Source organism: Pararge aegeria, chromosome 9 (assembly GCF_905163445.1).
Source record: "Pararge aegeria chromosome 9, ilParAegt1.1, whole genome shotgun sequence".
In the NCBI taxonomy this organism is placed as follows: domain Eukaryota; kingdom Metazoa; phylum Arthropoda; class Insecta; order Lepidoptera; family Nymphalidae; genus Pararge; species Pararge aegeria.
In genome coordinates this window covers 16,299,419-16,324,992 of record NC_053188.1, presented here as the reverse complement: position 1 = coordinate 16,324,992, position 25,574 = coordinate 16,299,419, and the positions used below count along the sequence as shown (strand labels likewise).

The window sequence follows — 25,574 nt, the reverse complement described above, 5'->3', positions numbered from 1 at the left end:
TGTATTTTCGTGGTATATATATTTATTATCTATTTAATTTTGTTAAGTACATTATCAATAGCAGTTAATAATTGTCAAGACATCGAATGCACGTTAAAAGAACAGCCGAGTATGAACTTTACAAGGTAACACAGCACCACCTATTCTCGGTTTTTAGAACGCTCCTACCAAAAAGGACTATGCATGCGATTTACAATGTAGCTGGCATGCCCAAAGGCTAACCCGATAAACAGAAATAAATTGGTTTAACCAAACGCATGCCAATTTTCAAACTTACGGCATGTTAATAAAGTCCAAATTAGATTAAAGTGCTGCCAGGAATATATTCGCTGTATTCCGCCGGCCCGCGGCGAAATTGTGACGTGCATTTGTTTACTAGCGACCGCAACACTCCGAATTCGCTAACGAACTTATTATTCGAATTTCGAATGCCAATCTTCGGAGCTTTGGCCATGTTATTTATGTTAGATACTGTTTGCTTATGCACGTTGATTGTGACACAGTTAAAAAAAGTTGGAATGCCGTGAGCAACCGTACATAACTTACCACGCTATAAATCCACTTTAAAGAAAATATATTTAAAAAATAAATAAATATTTTACCAATTATGGGTACCAAGATAACTTTATTCATCAAGTTTTATGAATGATATAAATATATTAATTCTTATAATATATAAATAAGCACCCAGACACTGAAAAACATTCATGTCCATCACACAAACATTTACCAGTTGTGAGTAACGAACCCACGGCCTTGGACTCAGAAAGCACGGTCACTAGCCACTGCGCCAATCAGCCCTCTTTTAAAATTCAACCATAAACATGTAAATTCAAAAATGCAACTTAGCAGATCAGCTTTCTCGCTCGTTTTTGTTTATGTGAATTAACCTTGTCGACATAAATTAACAATCTTCGGCTTGATCGAAAAAGGGCATTTCCATTATAAATAAACGCCTAAATAAAAACTTTTTGATAAATAAAAATCCTATGATACTTAAACATACACCCTGACATGACAAAACTACAATTACCTCTATTTTTTATTAACTCTGATGTCTCTATGCCAATTTTGTTCCCATTTGAAGCGCCAATTGTGGCGTACGAGTGTCTCTGGAACTAATATTAATAGTGTTTTAGTAATTCAAATTTTAGTTGTTTAGACACTTGCATTACGGCTGCAAAACTAACAGTGCCAAAATAGCGTCAATCAATTGGAAACAAAAACAAATTTCCTGTTTTGTTCCCCGCGCAGCCTTTCTAAATTGTATTAGCTACAAGATGCGTGAACTTATTTTATTCATTTATATTTTTTATTTTAATTAGAATTTAAATTAATTTAATAAAATAGGCAGCTGTAGTAACATACGCGTTGTCGTTGATATTGTTATATTTGGTAAAAATTATATTAATTGGTTTATAAAAAGTCCGCTACAGCATATTTTAAGGTTGAGTTATAAGTACACGGACGAAGTCACGAGGGATCGCTATTGCCTCTGCTACTGGCAGTACCTAACATTACTTCCTAATGAGCACGTAAGATGTTGAAAGTTGTAATGTGTAGCATAATTTATTAATAAGGATATTTTTCTTTCCTTGTTTTTTATTAATAAAATATAGCCGTCGATAAACAGGTTGATTCACTGGTCATTTTATCACATAGTGTTAGCACTAAATTAAAACCCAGCTGCATTTCCGTTGCTGCGTGGATCATACGCACCTTCGAGCATGCCATTCGGATATCTAACTAATGCTCCGGCATGGCCAACCTCTTCCGAAAAAGGTGGCAAGACAACAACTTTATGTCCTCTTTCTTTGAGGTATTCAATAGTTTCGTTACTAAATCTACTCTCCAATTGTAAATAATCGCTGTAGTATCTACCAGTGGTTGGCCCGTAAACCCATCTGGGCTCAGAAATGGACTTCTGCAAATTCATCCCCTGGAAGACATACCTGTGGAAGATGGCAGCTTGTGTTTGGGGCTGCCCATCACCTCCTCTTGTGCCGTAGATCATAACACGGCCATCATTCAATCTAGCGGCAGCTGGATTCAATGTATGAAAGGGTTTTTTTCCTGGTACCAAAGATCTTAAGTGATCACTCTTTAAGCTAAAAGAAATACCACGATTGTGCCACAAGATACCAGTTTGAGGCAAAATAACTCCACTCCCAAAATGTTGATAGGTGCTCTGTATAAATGAAACGGAAAATCCCTTACTATCCATCACACCCATCCAAATCGTATCCCCTGGGCCCTCACCCTTTCCATTAGAGGATATTTGATTGAGACTAATTTTACTGGCCATTTTTGATATTGCGTGACTGGATAAAAGTGATTGGGCATCAACGTTCATGTAACGAGGGTCGGTTATATGCTGGTCTCGTAATAGAAAAGCTTGCTTCGTAGCCTCAACTGTTGCGTGAATAAATTGACCTTCATGTCGGCCATCGATTTGTAACTTATCCAAGATTCCGAGAATCGATAACGAAAGTACACCTTGTGTTGGTGGCGGTAAGTTGATAATTTCGCCGTGCGAGTGATCTAATCTCAGTGGAGTCCTCCTAATGGCTGAGTAATTTGCAAGATCTGTGTCTGTGATTGGCATTCCTAGGGACGCCATATCTTTTGCAATCAATGTTGCTAAATCACCTCGATAGAAACTATTTAAACCATTCCGTGAGAGATCTTTCAACGTTTTCGCCAAATCTTTTTGACGAAATAATTCACCTTCTGTCGGTATTGTTCCATTTGGTAAAAATATGTTTCTAAATTCTTGAGAATTGGTGTCATCTAACCCGAATTTCTCAAGCGCTTCTATGAGAGAAGAGGACACTGGGAACCCTTCTTCCGCGTACGTGATTGCATCGGCTAGTAATTTAGATAAGGATAGCCTTGGATAACCGCATTCAGTTACATACTTCAAAGCTTCTTCCCATCCGCCTACAGTTCCTGCCACAGTGACAGCTGATTTTGGTCCTTTAAACGGAATTTTATTGAAGCCTTCAAAGAATTTGTCTGTAGCCAAACTACCGGCTGCCCCACAGGCCTCTATGGCGACATAGTCGCCACTCGGTGGGACGATGAGCCAAAATCCATCACCACCGATGCTGTTCATATGTGGATATACAACGGCAATTGTTGCCGCAGCAGCAACCATCGCCTCCATGGCAGTTCCACCATCGGTTAAAATCTTCAAAGCACTCTGTGTCGCTAAATGATGTGGTGTTACAACCATCCCTCGAGAAGCAAAGGTTCTTTTCTCCATTTTATGCAAGCTTACTGTTTTGAGATTCTGAAACAAAGTTGTCATTGTTATCATCTTAAAATCATTATGTACATTGATTTAATATGTTACTGATTGTAAAATCGGGGTAAGCGGAACTTTTTGCACGTGTTCAAAATTATACGTAACGCTTGTATGGTATGGAAATAGATACAAGTAGTTTCTAAAGGACTAAACTTTGCGATAACTTCAGTCTTATACTTGTTGTTAACTGAGATATTTCAGCTCAGATTGTAGATATTATATTCTATACCGAATGAGCATTCAAGCACAAATTACAATATGTGCCTTGCGGCTTTGCCCGCGTTAAGTACGGAACGCAGCGTACTGCTAATCGTACTGCTATATAAATCTATGATATTAAGTACAGATAGTATTTTAACATGACTGAAGTGTGAGCGAATAATATAGTTGTTCTTGCTCTTGGAGCTTTAATGAATGATTTGAAAACTTAAATCACGTAAACATTGCCAAACGCAAATGACCAGCCCACGATCCTATTAGGTACTTGTTTGCCACATTTAAAATGCTTTGAAATTTCTATAAATTGACTGCAAATAATGTGTGGCATAACAGCAACCCAACATATTAGTCGATAGCGCTGGGTAAGTAACTTTGACCCAAGTCAGTAAATAGATGGGTGCCCGTCCTTTGAAATTTTATATATAATTTGGTATACATCAGTCTCAGCTCCTACCACTTACAAAGAATAGAAAACGTTACAGGAAGAATCGAAATCGCATTGTTAGTTGATTTGTATGCTAAAGATTAAACAAGAACATTTTTATTAAATCCTAGTACCGAAGCCCTCATAATTGTGGCAACATTTTATGTTTTCAGTAACGCTAAACGTTAAGTGAGAGGTTTGCAGCTATCCGCTGAGGATTTATGTCCTCTATCTCCTATCATATTCGTCAGATCTACACGAAATTACGAATACAACAGGAATTATTAAAATCGGTTATTTTTTTTTACGTTGATTAAAAAAAGAGTGTAACACAATTTTGCAATCGTTTTTCTTTGGAGTTTTGACTTTGGTGTCTGGAGAGTGATGTTTATTTGAATCTATCCTTTTTACAAATATACGTTCATCATCACCATAAACCCTTTATTAGCAAACAAATGAATCCCAGAATCAGAACGCTTTAGGACATCGTCAACCACAATGGCCGAGAATTGTTAGACTTCACAACGCCTTTTAGAACATTACGGAAAACTTCCAGGCATGCGGGTTTTCTCACGATGTTTTCTATCACCATTTAAGCGAATTATAGTTTATACTCTAAAACGGTGACATAACTTCGTTACTTGTGTCATTCGAGATATAAAAACTTCAAAGAAAAATTCAAAATAAAAATATTATACCTGTATTATTATGTCTTGAAATTGTGACGATTTAACACGCTACCTGTGGACACGTCTGACGTTTATTATTACTTTATTTTAATAAACACGTTTTCGTATTCAATAACGATACTTTTTTTATGTTGACAGAGATAGCAATAAAACACTATCTTCACAGCTGTTAATATTTGTTTTATAATGCAAGTGTTATCTTCATGGAAGTGTATTATTATCGATTTAGATATAATAATGTTATAATCTAGATTATAATTTGGTGAGTGGTCCCAAGACGCTGACCTCGATAATTTAAACAATGCAATGGTCCCTACACAAATGACAGATACGACTTTTCCTGCAACTACTAAGTGTCATATAGTCATTCAATTTTTTTTGTTCATTGAACACATACACACTTGCTGATTGCTTGCCTTGTACTATTGTATATGTATCTCTGTCAATTTTGTCTGTGGTTTACAATAAAAGTTTAAGACGGCTGAGTGGCGCAGTGGGCAGTGACCCTGCTTTCTGAGTCCAAGGCCATGGGTTCGATTCCCACAACTGGAAAATGTTTGTGTGATGAACATGAATGTTTTTCAGTGCCCGGGTGTTTATCTGTATATTAAGTATGTATGTATATTTTTCATAAAAATATTCAACAGTCATCTTAGTACTCATAACACAAGTACGCTTACTTTGGGGCTAGATGGCGATGTGTGTATTGTCGTAGTATATTTATTTATTTTATTTATTATTCATTCATTAATTCATTCACCTGTATTTTAGGGTTTTACTTACAGCGCTAAAATGGCGTTGGTCTATTCAAAAGACAAAATCAGCGTGACAGCAGCCAGTTCAGAGTTAATAGTACCTAAAGATCAGTATTCCGAATCCCTAGAATGCTAGAACTTCGGAACATTAACACTGGAATGGCTGGTGTCTTATAGACGTATTTTTCATTTGTCTTCTTCGAAGAATACGAGATAATATTAGACAGGGAAAATGAAAAAAAAAAAATTAGAGGTATCTTACGTGAGTGATCAGTAATCAGTATTTATGCTATACAAAAAATTTAGAAAAAAACTTTTTTTTTATTTGTTAATTTTGTTAATTTTTTTAATTTTGTTTTGTTATAAGTTAATAATTTATTAGGCAAAACATTTCCTAAATAATAAAATAAAAAACCAATATTGTACAAATAATAAAATAATTTATTTCAATAAAAATCAAGATATATTTTGAGCAACTTTCAGATTGAACCTTAAAAATAACCTAACCTTGTAACAACCAAAGGCTACAATTCATTCCCAAATATACCGTTGGATGGCGTTAGTAGTCCATAATTGATTTTAAGATCACGCTATCGACTGTACAACTCCAAATGCATAAGACGTGGAGACTGTGAGAACCAATTGGCTACTTATAGTTCCTAAATATATCGCTGGATGGCGTTAGCAGTTGTTGATAGATTTTAAGATCGCGCTATCGACTGTACAACTCCAAATGTATAAGACCTTGTCTAACATTTAGTTTGTCATCGGATCACAGAATCAGATATTGCATTGACGGCGCTTCGGCTCTCAGCTGAACACCCTCGATCCTATCTGATAAGTACGGTTCTGTTAGTGCACATTGTGCCACGCGCGATTGCCTAACTACACCGCTCTCTCTGTACTTCTTTCTCTCTCTTGTCACGTGTACTCTCACTGTAACCAATAAAGTTATCTTCGTGAGACCACCGCTGTTTTCCTAAGTCTGAAACCCCGCAAGCCCTACTACAAGTGGCGCCCAACGGCAAAAATCTGCAACTCTGGACAACAAACGAAGACCTCAAGGCTCTCCGCCGCAGCCGAAATTTGTTGTCACACGGGCGTGTCGGAGTTCAACTGTACGTACGACCAAAACTTTAAAGAAGATGCCTTTATCGGAAGAACAATTTAAAACTCTACTGGAAGCAGTGGGCGGAGGTACCAAGAAAGGGTCTTTCGCAGCGTGCACTACCTTCTACGAAGGGGAAAGAGAGAGCAATGCTGTGGAGGCTTTCCTAGCTGCTGTTTCAGTCTACAAAGAAGTTGAAAGGATATCTGATGAAGATGCAATAACTGGTCTCCCTCTTGTCTTGAAGAAGGACGCAGCAACTTGGTGGCAAGGAGTCAAGGAAGGCATCACACAGTGGAGCGATTTCAAAAAGAGGCTCCGCCATGCTTTTGCTCCAAAGAAGCCGGCTTATATTATTTACCAAGAGCTCATTGGGGTAAAACAAGAGCATAATGAGCATACAGAGAAATTTATTGCTCAAAAACGTATGTTGTTAGCGCAGTTACCAAAACCGGAACACACAGAAGAACAACAGCTAGACATGATATTCGGACAACTTAAACTGTCCATTAAGGAGAAGGTGCCTAGAACATCAATTAAGACATTTGATGAATTATTGGACAAAGCTCGGGCAGTAGAAGAGGTTAGTAAGGATAGAGAATTCGTAAGAGCAGACAGAGATACGAACCTTAAGGAGAAGAAAGGTTTCATCAAAAGGGAACGGTGCAACTTTTGTAAGTTGATGGGCCACAAAACTGAAGAATGTCGCAAGAAATTAAAAGCAGAACAAAATTTACTCTCATCTAATTCATCGGCACATACACCAAAAAAGCCTATTGCAACCACGTCTTCTCAAGTCCCTTCACCTACAGCACCGAAATTTTCTTGTTACGGTTGCGGCACACCAGGCGTGGTACGCAGCAATTGCGAAACCTGCACGAAGCCGAAGCCAAAGGTACCGGACGAAGAGATTGGTTTTAATTCAGTCAACGTTCAAACAGACTCGCGATCTCGCCCTGTTATTTACATCGAGATCGAAGGCATTACAGGCACAGCATATATAGACACCTGTGCAAAGAGCAGTGTAGCATCATTTGAACTGTACTGTCGCTTAAAAAATAAAGGTTACCACTTTGAAAAAGCTAATGTATGGATAACACTGGCAGACGGCCATAGAAGAAAGCAAGACGTACTAACAGTCAAGGCTCTGGTAACTTTAGATGGAAGGACAATTCCTACAACGTTCATTGTGTTGCCTAATTCCAGAGAGAACAAGACACTACTTGGGGTTGGGTTTATACAAGACGCCAGAATGCTATTAAATATGGCTCAATTTACGTACCAGTTTCTGGACGACCCATATATTGAGCATGAGTTATACAAGGAAGATTTCGCTGTCTTTAATCGCAGTATTCTAATGGATAACTTACACTCACCTGTTGTCGATAGCGAGCGAGCTTACTGTCCGCTAAGTAATATATCTGAAAGAAATTCAGATCTTACTTACCAAATAACGGAATCAGCAGCTACACCAACGGATAGTTCAATCCCTTACCGATTGCGACGTCTGGACTCGCCCGAAAAGAAAATAAAGACTTTTGATGGGTACTCACCACGATTTGCAGACGCAATGATGCGCGATGCCCAGATAAATGTGCATCGCATGTACGGCGAACTAGAACTGTCACCAGAATCAGCATCCTTGTTTCCAAACTCTTATACTAACATAGACATTGCTATGTTAGAAGTAGACTTCACAAATACAGTACTAGAAAATAGCCAAAAAGAAGCACTGAAACAATTGCTAGACACCTATGAAGATATTTTCACTTCGAATGGTCAGCCCACAACGATAGTCGAACACTGCATCGAAACCATAAATAATACACCGATTTCAGTACCACCATATCGTCTTTCACCGCCTCGTAAAGAAATCCTACGAAAGAAAATTAGCGAAATGTTAAATGATGGTATTATCGAACCATGTGCGTCACCCTGGGCAGCACCGGTTATCATGATACCAAAACCAAATAAAGAAGTACGACTTTGTTTGGATTATCGACGCTTAAACGCAGTAACCATACCAGATAATTACCCAATGCCTCGCATGGATGATCTGCTGCATGAAGCCAAACCAACACCATTCATGACGACGCTTGATTTGAAAGCGGGTTTTTGGCAAATTAAAGTTCGAAATGAAGATCAGAATAAAACAGCATTTGTAACGCCGTTCGGAATTTTCAAATTCAAGAGAATGCCATTTGGCTTAAGAAATGCGCCAGCAACCTTTCAAAGGTTAATCGATGGCTTTAGAGCGGTTTTGCAAGACGTAAAAATGCTAGCGTACCTAGATGATATAATAATAATGTCGCCAACATTCGAATCACATTTGGGTGATTTAACCAAGGTGTTTGACCAGTTACGAAAATATAACTTGACAGTAAACATCATAAAATGTCGTTTCTGCTGCCCAACTGTGAAATATTTGGGTCATTTAATTACCAAAGAAGGTCTCACCATGGATCCATCAAAAACATCAGCAATAGTTAACATGCCAATTCCCAGTAATTTAAAGCACTTAACTTCCTTTTTACAAACCTGTTCATGGTACAGAAGATTTATAGCGGGTTTTGCCAAAATAGCAGAGCCACTAACACGTCTTACAAAGAAAAATGCCCAGTGGGTATGGGGAATTGAGCAACAGGTGGCATATGATAAATTAAAAAAGCTTCTAACCTCAGCGCCTATACTTCGTCAGGCAGATGAAACAAAACCTTACCTTATAAAGACCGACGCAAGCAGCTACGCTATTGGCGCAGTCTTACTGCAGGGGGAGGGCGAAGATGAGCGGCCAGTGGAATATGCCAGTAGGCTGCTATCCCCTGCAGAAAGGAATTATAATACCACAGAAAGAGAAGCCCTAGCTGTAGTCTGGGCGGTATCAAAATTTCGAGGATATATCGAAAGCCTTCCAGTAACAGTAGTCACTGACCACCAAGCTTTGAGATGGTTAATGAATTTAAAATCACCAACAGGACGGCTGGCTCGGTGGGCATTACAATTACAATCTTACAACCTAACCATAAAATACAGCCCAGGAAAAACAAACGTTGTTGCAGATACACTTTCTCGCCCATCGTGTACAAAAGAAAACGAAAAAGATTGTGGAAAATGCGTAGTAACGATAGATATGCCAAAGAAAGACCCAGCGAAAATAAGAGAAGAACAAATAAAGGATGAAAATATACAAAGAATAATAAAGTCCTTAGAAGATGAAGTAAATTTCGAGAATGCCAGGTACTGGAGTGAAAAGGGATACATAATGAACAATGGATTACTATATCGCAACAGTCCATCTGTAGATACAGAAGATGCACAACTGGTTGTTCCTCAACATGAATGGATGAATGTTGTTTCAATATATCACGATGATCCACTGGCAGGTCATGGTGGCAGTGAGAAGACATATAATAGAATATCAAAGAGGTACTTCTGGTCTGGCATGAGAAAATACATTGAAGGGTATGTTAAAAACTGTGTCCCATGCCAACGCTACAAACCAGCAAATTGGAAACCAGCTGGTCTCTTACAAACTACAACGATGAATCAGAGATTCGAAGTCCTAGCGTTTGACTTATTTGGCCCATTACCGCCGTCAAAGAAAAATAATACATGGATATTGGTTGTAGAAGATATAGCATCACGTTGGGTGGAACTATTTGCATTAGAAGCAGCAACGGCGGAAAATTGCGCTGCGACTCTAATCAACGAGATATTTTTAAGGTTTGGGGTTCCTAGAAGAATTTTGAGTGACAACGGTGCTCAATTTGTCAGCGCAGTTATGCAGCAAGTAGCATACTGTTTCAAAATTAAGCAATCATTCACGGCACTCTACCATCCTCAAGCGAATCCAGTTGAAAGGAAAAATCGAGATTTAAAAACACAGCTAGCGATACTTGTTGAAGGCGATCAACAGAACTGGTGTGAACAATTACCGAGCATTCGTTTTGCATTAAATACAGCCATATGTACTTCGACAAACTGTTCTCCAGCATATTTAACTTTTGGTAGAGAATTAAGAACCCCTCATGATAATTTAGAAGACTTCAGACAAATATTAATAACTGAGAATTTCATACCAGAAATAACGCCAAAAATTAAACTACTGGCTCAAACTATGACAAAAGCGAAGGAAGTTCAAGAAATGAAAGAAGAAACCAGGAAACTCTATGCAGATAGAGCTAGAAGAATGGCTCCCGAATATAAGGTTGGTGATTTAGTGCTAGTTAATACTCACCCAATCAGCAACGCAGCGAAAGGGTTCTCAGCAAAGTTTGCACCACGAAGAGACGGCCCATATGTTATATTAGGTCAACATGGCCCCAGTTCGTACCAACTAGCTACGAAAGAGGAACCAGATAAAAAAATCGGAATACACCACTCTTCAGCTCTCAAGTTATTTCATAAACCTGAAAATTCTATAGAATTACCACAACCAGTACAACCGATACGAAGAAGAGGACGACCTCGAAAGGAACAGACACAAATATTGAGAGCTCCTAGAGGACGAGGCAAACCAGAATAATCAGCTTAATACTGTCCTATTCGCCGGGACGTCTTCGAGGACAGAGGGGGAGGTTGTAACAACCAAAGGCTACAATTCATTCCCAAATATACCGTTGGATGGCGTTAGTAGTCCATAATTGATTTTAAGATCACGCTATCGACTGTACAACTCCAAATGCATAAGACGTGGAGACTGTGAGAACCAATTGGCTACTTATAGTTCCTAAATATATCGCTGGATGGCGTTAGCAGTTGTTGATAGATTTTAAGATCGCGCTATCGACTGTACAACTCCAAATGTATAAGACCTTGTCTAACATTTAGTTTGTCATCGGATCACAGAATCAGATATTGCATTGACGGCGCTTCGGCTCTCAGCTGAACACCCTCGATCCTATCTGATAAGTACGGTTCTGTTAGTGCACATTGTGCCACGCGCGATTGCCTAACTACACCGCTCTCTCTGTACTTCTTTCTCTCTCTTGTCACGTGTACTCTCACTGTAACCAATAAAGTTATCTTCGTGAGACCACCGCTGTTTTCCTAAGTCTGAAACCCCGCAAGCCCTACTACAACCTTAATTACAACGTTAAAATATTATAGCAAGTATTTTTCCATACAAATTTGCTAATTTTAACATTCATATTCATAATTACAATAATTTAAATTAATATACGTTTGATACATTTGTGATTTATGCGTTTACAATATCGTCACTGTCATCACATCAATCCATTATCAATCCACTACAGAGCCCGGATCTCCTCCCACAAAGAGATGGGGTGCAGCTCGCTGGCCCAGAGCGGATAGTTTAAATATAACTCTATATTAAATCGAATTTTACCACGTTCCCGTTTATTTTGACAATGACTAGATACTAGATAGTAATTCATTTATAGGAAATTGTATACAATTTTACAATAAATTACCAGTTGATATATTGGAGATGTCTCTGAAAAAGTTCAAAGTTTGTATTAGACGTAAGCTTATAGAAAAGTCCTATTATAGTATAAAGGACTACGTCAACGATAACAATGCTTGGGTGTAAATTATTGCTCTAACCAGGTTGCTTCTTTAATTAGTTTTTAAAGGACAATGTGAGATGGTGATAACAAAAAAAAATAACAACCGGATAAGTTTGTTGTGGGCTTCTTCTTAGACCAGGGCGCGTTTGGAACCCTTGTAGCTTTAGTTTTTAGTTGACGAATTTATTTATCGCCATCATCTCACTCCTATGTCATATTTTACATGTAATGTACGCATCAAAAGTGCCATCTATGTGCCTATTTGAATAAAGACATATTTGACTTTGACTTTGACTATACTTTATAATAAACTTGCAAAAAAACTAGATTATCTAAGCTGCAACAAAACTTCTGATCAAATTCAAATACAAAATTTATTTATTCATGTGGGCCTATCACAGGCGTTGAAGCCGTCATACATATAATATGTTTACATAATTGTAAGGGGATGGTGATAACTTCGCTCGCCAACTTAAACCTAAAGCTACGGGGGTTCCAAACGGGCCCTGGTCTAAGAAGAGCCCACAACAAACTCAGCTGGGTAAATTTATCACCATCTCACTTTTCAATTCTTGTATATATATAATTGGAATCTCGGAATCGGCGCCAACGATTTTCATGAAATTTAGTATACAGGGTTTCGAGGGCGATAAACCGATATAGGATAGGATTCATTTTTAGAAAATGTAATTTTATTCGTGTTTTCCGGAAATAACTGATTTGATGCAGACGAAGTTGCCAGCTAATTAATATTAAGCTATGAAGTTAGAGCAAATTAGCTTGATAGGTTTTTCAATTATAATAATATTTTATAATAAGAGTACAGTAACTTATATTTAAATAGAAGTTCTTTAGTCTCATAAAAATTGGATACATGGTTACTAAAAGTAGTAAAATGAAGATTGGAAATATTTTAATGTTTTACCATAAAGCTTTGAAAAATCTTTTAAGATAGATGTGGTGTAAATATACCCACCTCGTTATTCCATAGGTGGTTGGCGGGTATTCAATATTATTGTCACATATAGGTTACTTAGGCCTGACGTGCTCTCTGTGGCATAGGGAGTCACAACACCAACCTTAACTCCAGACTGGTGGTGATAATTACTGAACCAAAAAACAAAATATCTAATAATTTTTGGGCCGAACCGGCAATCAAAACTACCCAACCAAAGAGGCAGAAATTTTAATTAACAGAGTATAGAATACATTAAACATCTCAGAAATGATGGTATTTTTTTCACAAGAAAAGCCATATAGATAATCCACAAAGCTTTACATCTTTTTTCCTTGGGTTAACGCTAATCAGATCCCTTGAGATATATTGGCGGTTTTATGTTTGTATAAGTTTTATTAACTTACGACTAGGTTTTACAAATGTAGTCCCTTTGAGATAATATTACTACATCACTAAGAATATTATATCAAGGGCGAACTAAACACTCGTACTTATTTCATAAAAATACATTATCTAGAACCTATCCTCACATTCTCCTTCAGTCTTTGTTCGATGTCAGCCTTCTTTAAGTCTTTACGAAAAGTAAAATACTAGAAAAAAATTAACTAACGTAACTAAAAGCCTACTACATTCCCATTACTTCGCGGATCGTAAGCGCCTTCAAGCATGCCATCTGGGTATCTAACTAATGCACCTGCCTGGCCAACCTCTTCCGAAAAAGGCGGCAGAATTATAACTTTATGTCCTCGTTCTTTAAGATATTCGATTACTTCACTACTAAATCTACTCTCTAGCTGTAAAAAATCACTGTGATTCCCAGCGGAAGTTGGTCCGTACACCCATCTGGGCTCAGAAATGGATTTCTGTAGAGTCTTTCCCTGGACAACATATCTATGGAAGATAGCAGCTTGTGTCTGAGGCTGCCCGTCGCCACCTCTAGTACCATATATCATTATACGGCCATCGTTCAATTTAGCAGCAGCAGGATTCAAAGTATGGAACGGTTTCTTTCCTGGTACTAACGATCTTATATCATCTCTCTTCAGATTGAAAGAAAAACCACGATTGTGCCACAAGATACCCGTTTCAGGTAAAACAACTCCACTCCCAAAGTTTTCATATATGCTTTGTATAAATGAAACTGAAAAGCCATAATTGTCCATCACGCCCATCCAAATTGTATCTCCTGGACCTTCGCCTTTCCCATTTGAGGATGTTTGATTGAAATTTATATTGCTGGCCATTTTTGAAATTGAGCGATGTGATAACAGCGTCTGGGGATCGACTTTCATATAACGAGAGTCGGTTATATGCTGGTCTCGTAATAGAAATGCCTGTTTTGTAGCTTCGACTGTTACATGAATAAATTGACCTTCATGATGGCCATCGATGCGTAACTTATCTAAGATTCCTAAAATTGATAACGAAAGTAGACCTTGTGTCGGTGGAGGTAGGTTGAAAACTTCACCATGCGAGTGTGCTAATCTCAGCGGAGTCCGCCTAATGGCTGAGTAATTTGCAAGATCTGATTCTGTAATGGGCATTCCTAGGGACGCCATTTCTTTTGAAATCAATTTTGCTAAATTGCCTCGATAAAAACTATTTAAGCCATTACGTGAGAGATGTTTGAACGTTTTTGCCAAATTCCTCTGATGAAATAGTTGACCCTCTCTAGGTATTGTTCCGTTTGGTAAAAAAAGATGTCTAAATTCTTGAGAAGTGTTTTCATCTATCCCGAATTTAAAAAGCGCTTCCATATGCGAAGATGATACAGGAAATCCGTCTTCCGCGTACCTAATAGCATCTGCCAGTAGCTTAGATAGAGGTCTTCTTGGATAACCACTTTCAGTTACATATTTTAACGCTTCTTCCCATCCACCTACAGTTCCAGCAACAGTAATAGCTGATTTTGGACCTCGATAAGGAATTCTACCATATCCTTTAAAAAAAAAATCAGTAGCCAAACTACCGGCTGCCCCACAAGCCTCTATTGCAACAAAGTCACCTCTCGGTGGGACGATGAGCCAGAATCCATCACCACCAATGCCGTTCATATGTGGATACACAACGGCAATTGTTGCCGCAGCAGCAACCATTGCCTCCATGGCAGTTCCACCATCTATCAAAATTCTTAAAGCACTTTGCGTCGCCAAATGATGCGGTGTTACAACCATTCCCCGTGGAGCAAACGTTCGTGTTTCCATTTTAAACACCTTTACTGTTCTATGATTCTGAAACAAAAGATAGATTTGAGTTTCAGCATAATCCTAACTACCATTCCATTATTTATTTTGCCCATTTATCTGTCTTACTTCTCATTTAATGGCCAGCCCATTTCCATTTAGGGTTTTTTTTTGATTCGGTATTTTGAAATGGGGAAGAGAAATAAATGGTGTCTTAGATAAAAAAAAGAGAAGGGTACAAAATGTGGCAGGAACAATTTGGAAGAGGAAAGCAAGGAATAGATCTCTGTGAAAAACACTTGGGGAGGCCTATGCTGGTATACTACTAAGCGATAAAGCCGCCTCTTGTATCCTACTACTTTGTCTACTTTTCTTTTGATGTCTTTATCTTGAAGTCCTTATCTTGAGTTAAAGAGTTTAAATAAATAAAAAATCATCATCATCATCTCGTCAACCCATTAACGGCCCACTACAGAACACGGGTCTCCTTCCACAATGAGAATGGGTTAAGGCCGTGGCATCGTAGACGGCACACACCTTGGGAACATTATGTAGGGCTCTCAGGCATGCAGGTTTCCACACGATGTTTTCCTTCATCGTTGAAGCAAATGATATTATAATTACTTAAAACGCACATAACTTAAAAAGTTGAGAGGTGCGTACTGGGATACGTATTCGGCCCCCCGATAGTGAAGTCGAGCTCCTACCCAATGCGCTATCACCGATTTAAATCAAAAAAAGAAATTTACCACTAATGAAATAATTTTGTCAACCCAAAACAAAAAACAATGTCGAGGTAATTTATTTATTTTTATTAATAGAACTAGTTTTAGCTCCTAATAAGAAATTTAAGACCAACCAAAACTTAATATAACAAAATTTACTTATTCCCTTCCAATATATCGAGGCTACACATTAAAGACCTTTTCTACCACCTGCAACAACCGATTAACTACCGGAGCAATTCACGATTCGATTTAAAAAATATCATTTTATTGAATCCTCTAACTCGTCTGTGACATTCCATTAAACCCAGGCTGGGTTCATCCAAGATAGCTTAAATTGTTTTAATTTGGGACAATGTTTTCCGTTTGGCAACATCTTTCATTAATAACTGCAAAAACTTATTTAACAGAGGGTAACGCAATGGCGAGAAATAGTTAGAAAGAAAAATTATTAAAAAAAAATAGCAAATAGATACACAATAACAATAACAATAAAAAACGGAATTTGTAGGGGACACCCGGGTTTGAACCGGGGACCTCTCGATCTGCAGTCGAATGCTCTACCACTGAGCTATATCCCCACATGATATTGAAGGGAAAATTATGCATTGTACTATTAATATTATTATTAAAGACCGTTACCAAAAAATATTATTATAATAATCATTATTAATTACTTAACAATATATAAAGGCTATAGTTTTGCTTACAGTAAGGGCTGTAATTATAAAAAAAAAACTCATGCCACATAAAGCGATTTCTTATTGTTCCAATATTAAAAATTAATTTAATAATAATCTGGTTCAAAAATGCGCAAATTCGAGTGGAGTATTAGTAAAGCGCCATCTGGGTTTTCCCCTGAGAACTACGTAGGAAATGGGTTCTCGCGTGCTCGAACTCGTACTTTCTACAATGTGTACGATAGATGGCAATGCTAATTTTTCAAGTCGAAGTACCTATAGTCGTAAAAATATAATAGGCCCGTTTTGACATTTGTGCAAGACCATAGAATGTAACTTGGAATGAAACTGAAAGAAACAATAAAATAAAAATCAATTACATACAGTGTTTTAAAAAATACGTAAATTTTTTTGCGACGTTAAATAATATGAAAGAATATATCGCGAGTATTCTTTTTGCGCTTAATTTATCGTAGCATGCAATTTATAATTGTTGCGAAACGTTCCGAAAACAGTTACGTTCTTAGTCTTTTTTTTTTTTATACTAGAGCTGTAACCATTTTTTTACTGAATATCGAAATTAAATATTGTGTAGTAATCTTTACTGCAAAGAATGAGCTTGGTTCTCAAAATGGGTTCTAAATAATGAGTCTGGGTTGATGTATCTGACCAAACGGCACATGACTGAAGCGTCCCCGCGCGCACTGCGCAGTTTTTCGTTCCTCATCTTGTAAAGTTGACTGTGCGCTCGTTTAAGTTTGATATATATTGTTTACTATTACGTTAACTATGGCTCTTCTATTTTGGACATTAATTTAAACATAGTGATTTGACTCGATTTTTGTGTTTGTTGTTATATAGTACTAACTCTGTTTCAAAATGTTGAAAAGTGGACGTATAATCAACAGCCAGTCACGCGTATTGGTTGTGAAGTTAAAGGAATACTTTGAACGAACGAACACTTTACAATACATAATAATATCAATCAAGTACTGATAAAAACTTGAATTGATTTATCGTGAGTATCGAGTCCCGAGTCTTATGGTCCATAACTAGTTACGTCGCGATGACAAATGTCAAAACGGGCCTATTACATTTTTACGACTATAATCGTAATAAATAACATAATCTATTATTATAGTGCTGTATAAAATATATTTTAAACCAGACTTACCTACTTTTCCAAATAGGTATTGCTTTGTAATATTCTCACGATTTTTCTCTGAAAACATTTTTGAGATTCGTGTTGATAAAGGTACTTCCGAAAAATTAAATTGTCTTTTTTTTCCATGCGAATGTACGTAGTAAATTGGATGATTATTCAGTAATTCGGTACTAAAGTAACTATGCAACTTAGTAATCTACTAACGAAAATAACATGGTCTAACTATTTATATTTATTATCTGACAATAAGAACTAATTTTAATAGTAAATTATAAATAAAAAAGAAGGTTGTTTAAAGAATGAAGTTGTAATTTACACAATACATTTTAGCAGCATCCAAGATCTGGTTCTCCGCAGTTTACAAGTACCTATCTTTTATCACCTTACCTTTTTACAATTCTGACAGTTGCCCGATTCTATAACTTATCTTAGAAGTTGTATACCGGGCGTACGTATTACAACTTTTTGTCAGTTTTGTCAAAAAGTCCATAATCAACAGTCAATGTCTCAAAGTTAAACTTCTGGCACCGCTAATAATTAATCATTTGAAATCGTTCTAAAACCGTGATACACAGGCTTGTTTGAACGCTTATTTAAATCTGATGACATTGGCAATCTGCTAATGTCATCAGATTGCCCATGCCACTAGTCAACCTATGACACAAGCAACCAGAAAAGGTATAAACGCAAGTTGAGAAAAAGTATGTCACGTCATAAATTATTCAATCAATAATATCATAATTGCAAAAGTTTTACAATTTAACATTATACAAAAATGCCACACATGTGTTTTGTAGGGAGAGTTTTGCAACAGTTTAACAACAAAATTCTGATCACCAATCCCGGGACAACAATAAATATCTACCTACATTACAAGAGTATCGTCTGATAGGCTTGTGTAATGGCTGTAATGGGTCCATTCACGGCCTTCCTTCATAAATAATATAGCCACCTTATAAAAAGTTAATTATAAAAATTTCATAATAATGCGTGATTTTATAAATTGAAGTACAAAATTAAAATACAATATTAGAAATGGGTGGAATTCAGCAGAATAGGAAGAATCTTTAGGGGCAAAATCAAATGTAATAATCAAATTCGCAGTGCGCCTGCGAATGACACTTGATTTTGACAACCTTGTTGAGTTTTTGACAACCCTGGTCCCTGGCAGCAGACAGCCTGACAGCCTGACAAACTAGGCTCATGCAAAAATTACAATACAACAAAATTGCAAACGGAACGTAAAGTCGTACCGTCAGCTGCCGATTGAGTTGATCATGAGCTTAGTGCGTGAAAATCTAAAATAGATTTGTATTATTTTTTAAATCGTGACGTAAGAAAGGCAACAGAACTTAACACAAACCCCCAAGTTAAACATTACACTATTTTGTTCTAGAGGAAAACAGTGTAGTGACGAAAAAACACTGTAATGTTCAAATTTTTGTCCAATTCCTTGATAACGCAGGCCAGCTGTCAAGAGGTGGGTAAGTTTTTGCTTTTGAGTTTTGATCAGTGTTTTGAATAATAGATAGATTTTACTGTAGTATCGTCAATTTGATCTGTTATCGGTCGTCAGTATGCGGTATTTTAGTGGCACGAGCGCCCTTGAATCGCCTGCCCTTGAATTAATGCAAACACGAGATTTGCGCCAATTTTCTATTGCTGAACCTCATATCGTATTTCAATAGTGAAATTTATAAACTCAACGTTTCCTGCGAACTATCTTTACGTTTAATGCATCATACATTCTCATTTGTTAGAAAAATACAGATTATTAGATAATCGGTGCAATTAACCTCTTTGACCTTAACAGCTAAGCTAAGAACACATAAAAAAAAAATACAAAAATGTTGTGTGTTCCAAATTCGAAATAAAGTAAATTGTGGAGGCAAACTTACCTGATGGAGCACTGAATGAGATATGGAAATAACATGTTTTCTAATAGCATCATTTGTTTTTATACATCTGCAACATGCCCATCTTCTTGGGCCAGTTTGCTGATAACATTATCACCATGTGACAAGATAATAATATTCCTATCTATTACGTCAAGTAACTTATTATCCATCAATTCAGTCCAATACGTGTCTCCGCTACACAATGACTTTGACTCGGGTAACTTTGCTTTTCTAATAATAATTGATTCTCTAAATAATAATATGAAATATGGTTTCAGTTTTAGATAAAAAGTGGTTTTGTGGCTTGTGATTAGTAGTAAAATGTGAGTGCCAGTCGTAGGAAAATAGTTACAATTACAAGCTAAATTGGGTTTGAATATTTTAAATCTGTTTATTTTTCACTTTAATAACATTACATAAACGTGTTAATATGTTAAATTAATCAGCAATTAATCAAATTAAACAGTTAAATACTAATAAACATTGATTTTAAATGTTACATCAAATTAAATCACTATTCATTTATTTGACCTTCCTGCCTCTATGTGTATTATCTGACAATATATTATGATCATTTGCGTGGAAAGTTAATGTAAGGAAATGTTTAGGTATAGGAAAATAATAGTTAAGTAATTAGTGGGAGACTTTTTAATAGTTAAGCGTGCCACAACCCTTAAATGACGACCACGACCGCTCTGACAAGAGCGAACCGACTGAGAAGAAGAATTAGTGGGAGAAGTTAGTTAAATAATTTTCTTTTCTTGAATAGTAAAGAAATATTTTGTTGAGAACAGCATCAAAATCATCATGACAATGACGGATGAGATATTTTAGCCCTTTATATTAGATATTTGAACCCTAATTATAACGTTGTTAACTTCCTCTTTTTTGGTTAGCACTTGTCAGAGCAAATGCGTTTATCATTTAAGTGTTGTGGCATGCTTGAGTATCTGTTGCCCCTCTTCTCTGTTGGTGTTTACATCCTATACATATGTTAGATGTCTGCCACTGAGCATGGCTGTAGTAACTTTTATGTAGGTCAAAGAAGAAAAATTATTGGCAAATCTTGCTATCTCCCTCCCACACCCATATCCCTACCCTTGGTTGAATTAAAGATTTTAGTTATACATACAATTCATCTGTGCATGCAAGTTCTGGTGAAATGCATTTATTAACTCTGAAAATATTGCACTACTTCTTGGACCGCTACTTGATAAGTAATATAGAGATGATTACTCTACAACAGCTCCCATACACTCTTACTACAAAAAATATCACACTCATAAGAGATTGCTTGTAGCAATAAGGCTGCCTTTTGTATGCCTTAATTTTCCTGTCAATATAATTATATTCATATCATGTACATCTTTATTGTACACAAAAATGGAAATACAAATTATTTCCATTTTTGTGTATAATAAAGATTCTCTTATTAATCTCGTTTCAGTGGACTCATTGCCATCTGACATTATCCTTGATGAATCCATCATAGTAAATAAATACAAAATTTATGGCTATCAATTATCAATATATCACAAAAAAAGTATCAGTTTCTGTAAAGCATTAAAAGCAGTTGAATTGAGTTTGACTTTACATTTTTAAGGATTGTATATTGATGTTACAAGTTATATTCTTTTGTCTTTCTGAGTCTTCATAGAACAAAAGATTAGTTGGATACTACCTTTCATTAACTTCTGTACTAGTTAATAGAATGTAACATGATTGCATTGTTAGTCCAGTGGTTAGCGTGTTCTACTATGGATCACAAGGTCATGGGTTTGATTCGCAATTCTGCGCCAAGTTATTGTCTGTTGAAAATTCCAGAAAATTCCAGCTGATATTCACTTCCATTATCAAAATTAAGCTTAATTTGCCATACTCCGCGAAAAGCAGGAGAATCTTTGTGGTGTAATTTATAATTTCTTCAATCCTTATACTCCACACCAAACAGATCCTCGGCAATACACCCTAAGTTAAGATCTTAACAATTATTCATTGTAAAGTCAACATCTCCTGATGATGCTCCGGTTTCGGAGCGAAACGTGCGTAGAGGGTGTATTGCTGAGGATCTGTTTGGTGTGGAGTATAAGGATTGAAGAAATTATAAATTACACCACACAGATTCTCCTGCTTTTCGCGGAGTATAGCAAATTAAACTTAATTTTGATAATATATCATGGATTTCCGCAAAGTAACGCCAGCTTCTATACAATATTCTCTTCCATGCCTAAGAGAGCATGTTTAGCCTGTATTATTATTATCACTAACAAGTGATAATAATAATAATACCGAACCACTAAACCACATTAGTCATTAATAGGCTGATGATGATCTCAATGACAAAATCATTATACATCATTAGTACCTAACTATATTAAACATGTGGCTTACTTAGGTGATAAGAGCAGGAGACCACAATATATTTACAGTAATATATTGTCTGTAAGACATTTGTCTTATAAACAAGAAATAGATATATAAACAATCAACTTACAGGAAATGGACAACAATTACTTGCATAATCACATTGTTTGTTTTTTTTGTCTATGTCCTACTAACTAGCCACATGTTTTATGAATTTTACACATGATATTGTCCTATTAATGGTACTTGCTTAAACATTAAAGGAAAACATTGTGACAAAACCAGTATGCCTTATAATTCTGTTTTTACCAGGTATTTACCAGGGTATGCATACAGCAGGAAGATTGCATCAAACGGCAAAAATCCTCCTCCTATACGAGTAATATATAAATTTTTGGGTAGGCAGTGCTTTTGTGCATGTATGAAGTGTAATTTGTTGATAATGATGGTTAATGTCTCACTTGTACACCCAGACCAGCACTTTAGTAAGACACGGGGGATTTTGGGAAGTAGACCCTTTGAGTTTGGTAACTGTTAACCCATTGAATTAAGAATGCACAGAATCCTCATTCAGCCGTTATTGTATGCAGTTCATTGTGTCCAAAAACAGTGAAAACACCCTGTCTCACTTTACAACCGCGACTGTAGCTAGCTCACAAACTTTTTTCTATTTTCACATTTTATGATGAACACTTAAAACATTAGAGGTAAAATAATTACAGTCATCTGCTAAATGGTATGAAGTGACTAACCGTTTGTTTGAGAAACCACTCTAAAGTGGAGTGGTTTTTGATGCTTCAATATTAGTTGTGCTGTGTACACAATTTCTGTATGTTCTTAATTCTATGCTATAACCCCATTTTTCATAATCCAGCCAGACACTGCACTTCCTGTACAGATAACCCAAAACCAACCTGCGAATCCAATCTATGTACTTAATCTCCATTTGAACAGACTACCAATGAAGAAATATAAAATATTAATCTATGATATATAATAATATAAGCTATCAAAGGCCACAAGTGAAAAGTTGAAATTAAATTAAGTGCTTCGATTAATTAACCCATAAAATTATTCTGCTTGTCTTTATCTTATTAATTGGATACCACCAGTGAAGTTTGGATAACTTATATCTGGAAATCCTGATGCTCAGATTTTGGTCTTATATAAAACCTATCTTTTCTTCTGCCAATTGCTAGTTATTGGTTTTTTTTAATATCTGACCACCTATTCTTTGTCTGACTATAAATTGTTTTGTCTGAGGTTTTCAAATGTCAAAGGGTGTACAAAAACTGCAGAACTATTCCAACGTTATGCCACGGCCCTTTGGATAGTTACGTTCAAAATGTAAGATAAAATAGGAATTCTCTAAGAACCTTTACTAAGCTTATCCAGCTGTAACATAGGCTATTTTTATTTTCAGTAGTAATAAGATGCAGCATGAAATAAAGGTGCAGCATGAATTAAACGTAAGCTTATAGAAAAGTCCTATTATAGTATAAAGGACTACGTAAACGATAAAAAAGCTTGGGTGTAAATTATTGCTCTAACCAGGTTGCTCTTCTAATAATTTAAAATGACATTGTGAGATGGCGATAACAAAAAAAAAAAAAACACCCGGCTAAGTTTGTTGTGGGCTTCTTCTTAGACCGGGACGCGTTTGGAACCCTCGTAGCTTTAGTTTTAAGTTTACGAATGTGGTTATCGCCATCATCTCACTACCGTGTAATTCTTATGTACGCATCAAAAGTGCCACCTGTGGGCCTATTTGAATAAAGATATTTTTGACTTTGACTTTGACTTTGACTTTGGTGTTTGTAACCCAAGCTGAAAGTAAAACGTTCGCAACCTGTTTTATCCGCGTCTAAATGGCCAGTCAGTCTTTAGTAGATTTAAAAAAAAAGTCTACGATACCATATACTTCAAATTAGCCGCCGAATCATGTTGCCTGACTAATATGAAAATGCGATAGTGTGTCTGTTTATCATCCTTTCATGTCCTTTCTTATGACTTCAGTTATATTTAAGCTTCGTTTAAACCCATGCCAAGCGACGAAGTTGTGATTTAAATCAAGGGATTGTATTTAAATGTTAAATACAACATAGATAACAACGTACCACTTGAGATTGGTATCCGCTAACAATGAACAATTTGCGTAATGTGAATACAGAATGTTATTCCAACCCATTTTCATAAGTGTTTTACCTATTAACACCACTCGTTGGGGTGTAGTGCCCCCGCTATACACCTTTGCGTATTTTTGTGTCATTTTGAACGACACGCATTCGCGAGTCCTATTCCTATACCTTGTACCACAAGAAAGCTAAAGAAGGGTAACCGTACGACGGGCTACAGCATCAAGTTTAGCAGGTACGTGCTGTTGGGGGACCTAGGTCCCCCACGAGTGTACTTACGTTAGCAGGATATTGAAAGTATTGAGAGTTTTTTTTAAACTTTTGAAGTTTTGTGCTACTTACAAAAAATTAATTCCCTCAAATTAGGATGCCCTTGAAAAAAAGAAGCAAAGATAGTATTACTCCAAGCGTGTACTCAATGTTCAAGACAAACTTATGTCGTATCCAGTCTATACAGTGTAGTGTAGTGTATCTTGAAAAAAATAAATAAATATTAGCAGATAAAAATAACTAAAATTTTGATTAAAGAAGCCTGAATAAGTAAAGAAAGTGTATCAATTCAATAAGTGAACAAATGTTTCTGTTACGCATATATTTTTTGTGCCATAAGAAAATACTGAAATTTACGGTTGTTTCATATTTGAGATTATATAAATATTGAAAGCAATAAACTTATTTCGTAATTCGTATTGAGTTAGCTAGTATCATTTGTAGCCTGTTAAGTTATGTTCGAATATTGATAAAACTATTTTCCAATGCTTAAACTGAACCTTCCATTAATTTTAATTAATGCTTACATTTTTAATGTAATCAGGCTCTTAAAATTCGATTTATATACATGGGGGACCTAGATCCCCCATGAATGTAACTGTGTGTCAAAAAATAGCGTATGGTTAAACGAGTATTAACTGCGATATTAACTCTCAAGTATTCATCATTGTTACGGTAAATACCTAACAAACGTTTATCTTAATGTTATTTGGACAACAATATACTTGCCGTTTTGAACTGCTGAATGTTTTTAAGGATTACATACATAAATACTTATAATATACAGATAAACACCCAGGTACTGAAAAATATTTATGTTCATCACACAAGTTTTCTAGTTTTGAAAATCGAACCCACAGCCTGATATGGATACAGAAAGAAGGGTCGCTGCCCTCTGTGCCGATCGGCCGACAATGAATACTGGACACAAGGCATATACTTAATTTAAAAATTCAATTTAAGTATAAAGCATGAGAGACATTGCATTTTCCCAATTCATCGCTTCAGGCTACATATTAAAAAATAACACACACAAGGAAAAATAACAAATAAAAAAACACTAACTATTTTTTTTTGTAACATATTTTACTGATCAATCGGTCAACAGGAAAGGGGTCAAATTTCAATAACTAGATTTGAGTTTTGAAACTTTCAATTTTTGC

The 25,574-nt window shown here is 36.3% G+C and overlaps 3 protein-coding genes and 1 non-coding gene across 6 annotated transcripts in view; 1 reads left to right on the top strand and 3 right to left on the bottom strand.

Annotated features, from left to right (window-relative positions):
• Positions 1-1,537: 1,537 nt before the first annotated feature.
• LOC120626227 (oxamate amidohydrolase proenzyme-like) lies at positions 1,538-19,658 on the bottom strand. The gene is made up of 2 exons (XM_039893638.1): positions 19,643-19,658; positions 1,538-3,292 (listed from the first exon to the last, which is right to left on the bottom strand). The coding sequence occupies exon 2, from the start codon at positions 3,263-3,265 to the stop codon at positions 1,676-1,678; it is 1,590 nt and encodes a 529-aa protein (XP_039749572.1). The 5' UTR covers positions 3,266-3,292; positions 19,643-19,658; the 3' UTR covers positions 1,538-1,675.
• On the bottom strand, positions 12,964-17,823 carry LOC120626228 (oxamate amidohydrolase proenzyme-like). Its single transcript, XM_039893639.1, has 2 exons — positions 17,754-17,823; positions 12,964-15,222 (listed from the first exon to the last, which is right to left on the bottom strand). Exon 2 carries the CDS (start codon positions 15,193-15,195, stop codon positions 13,606-13,608), a length of 1,590 nt encoding a protein of 529 aa, XP_039749573.1. The 5' UTR covers positions 15,196-15,222; positions 17,754-17,823; the 3' UTR covers positions 12,964-13,605.
• Trnac-gca lies at positions 16,409-16,480 on the bottom strand. The gene has a single exon. It is a non-coding gene; the product is annotated as a tRNA-Cys (tRNA).
• The window catches only part of LOC120626226 (calcium-binding mitochondrial carrier protein Aralar1), a 37,751-nt gene continuing 31,169 nt past the window's right edge, over positions 18,993-25,574 (top strand). Inside the window, exon 1 of one of the 3 annotated variants that reach the window (XM_039893635.1) lies at positions 18,993-19,224. In XM_039893635.1, the coding sequence (XP_039749569.1) occupies positions 19,174-19,224 (51 nt within the window). In that variant the 5' untranslated portion in view covers positions 18,993-19,173. Of the gene's footprint in view, positions 19,229-19,831; positions 19,860-25,574 lie in introns of those variants that run through there. The other 2 variants (XM_039893637.1, XM_039893636.1) reach the window with 2 other exon arrangements.

Bases quoted from the DNA above. Each gene is read 5' to 3' on its own strand.
- LOC120626227 (XM_039893638.1), bottom strand. From the start codon at position 3,265: ATGGAGAAAAGAACCTTTGCTTCTCGAGGGATGGTTGTAACACCACAT.
- LOC120626228 (XM_039893639.1), bottom strand. From the start codon at position 15,195: ATGGAAACACGAACGTTTGCTCCACGGGGAATGGTTGTAACACCGCAT.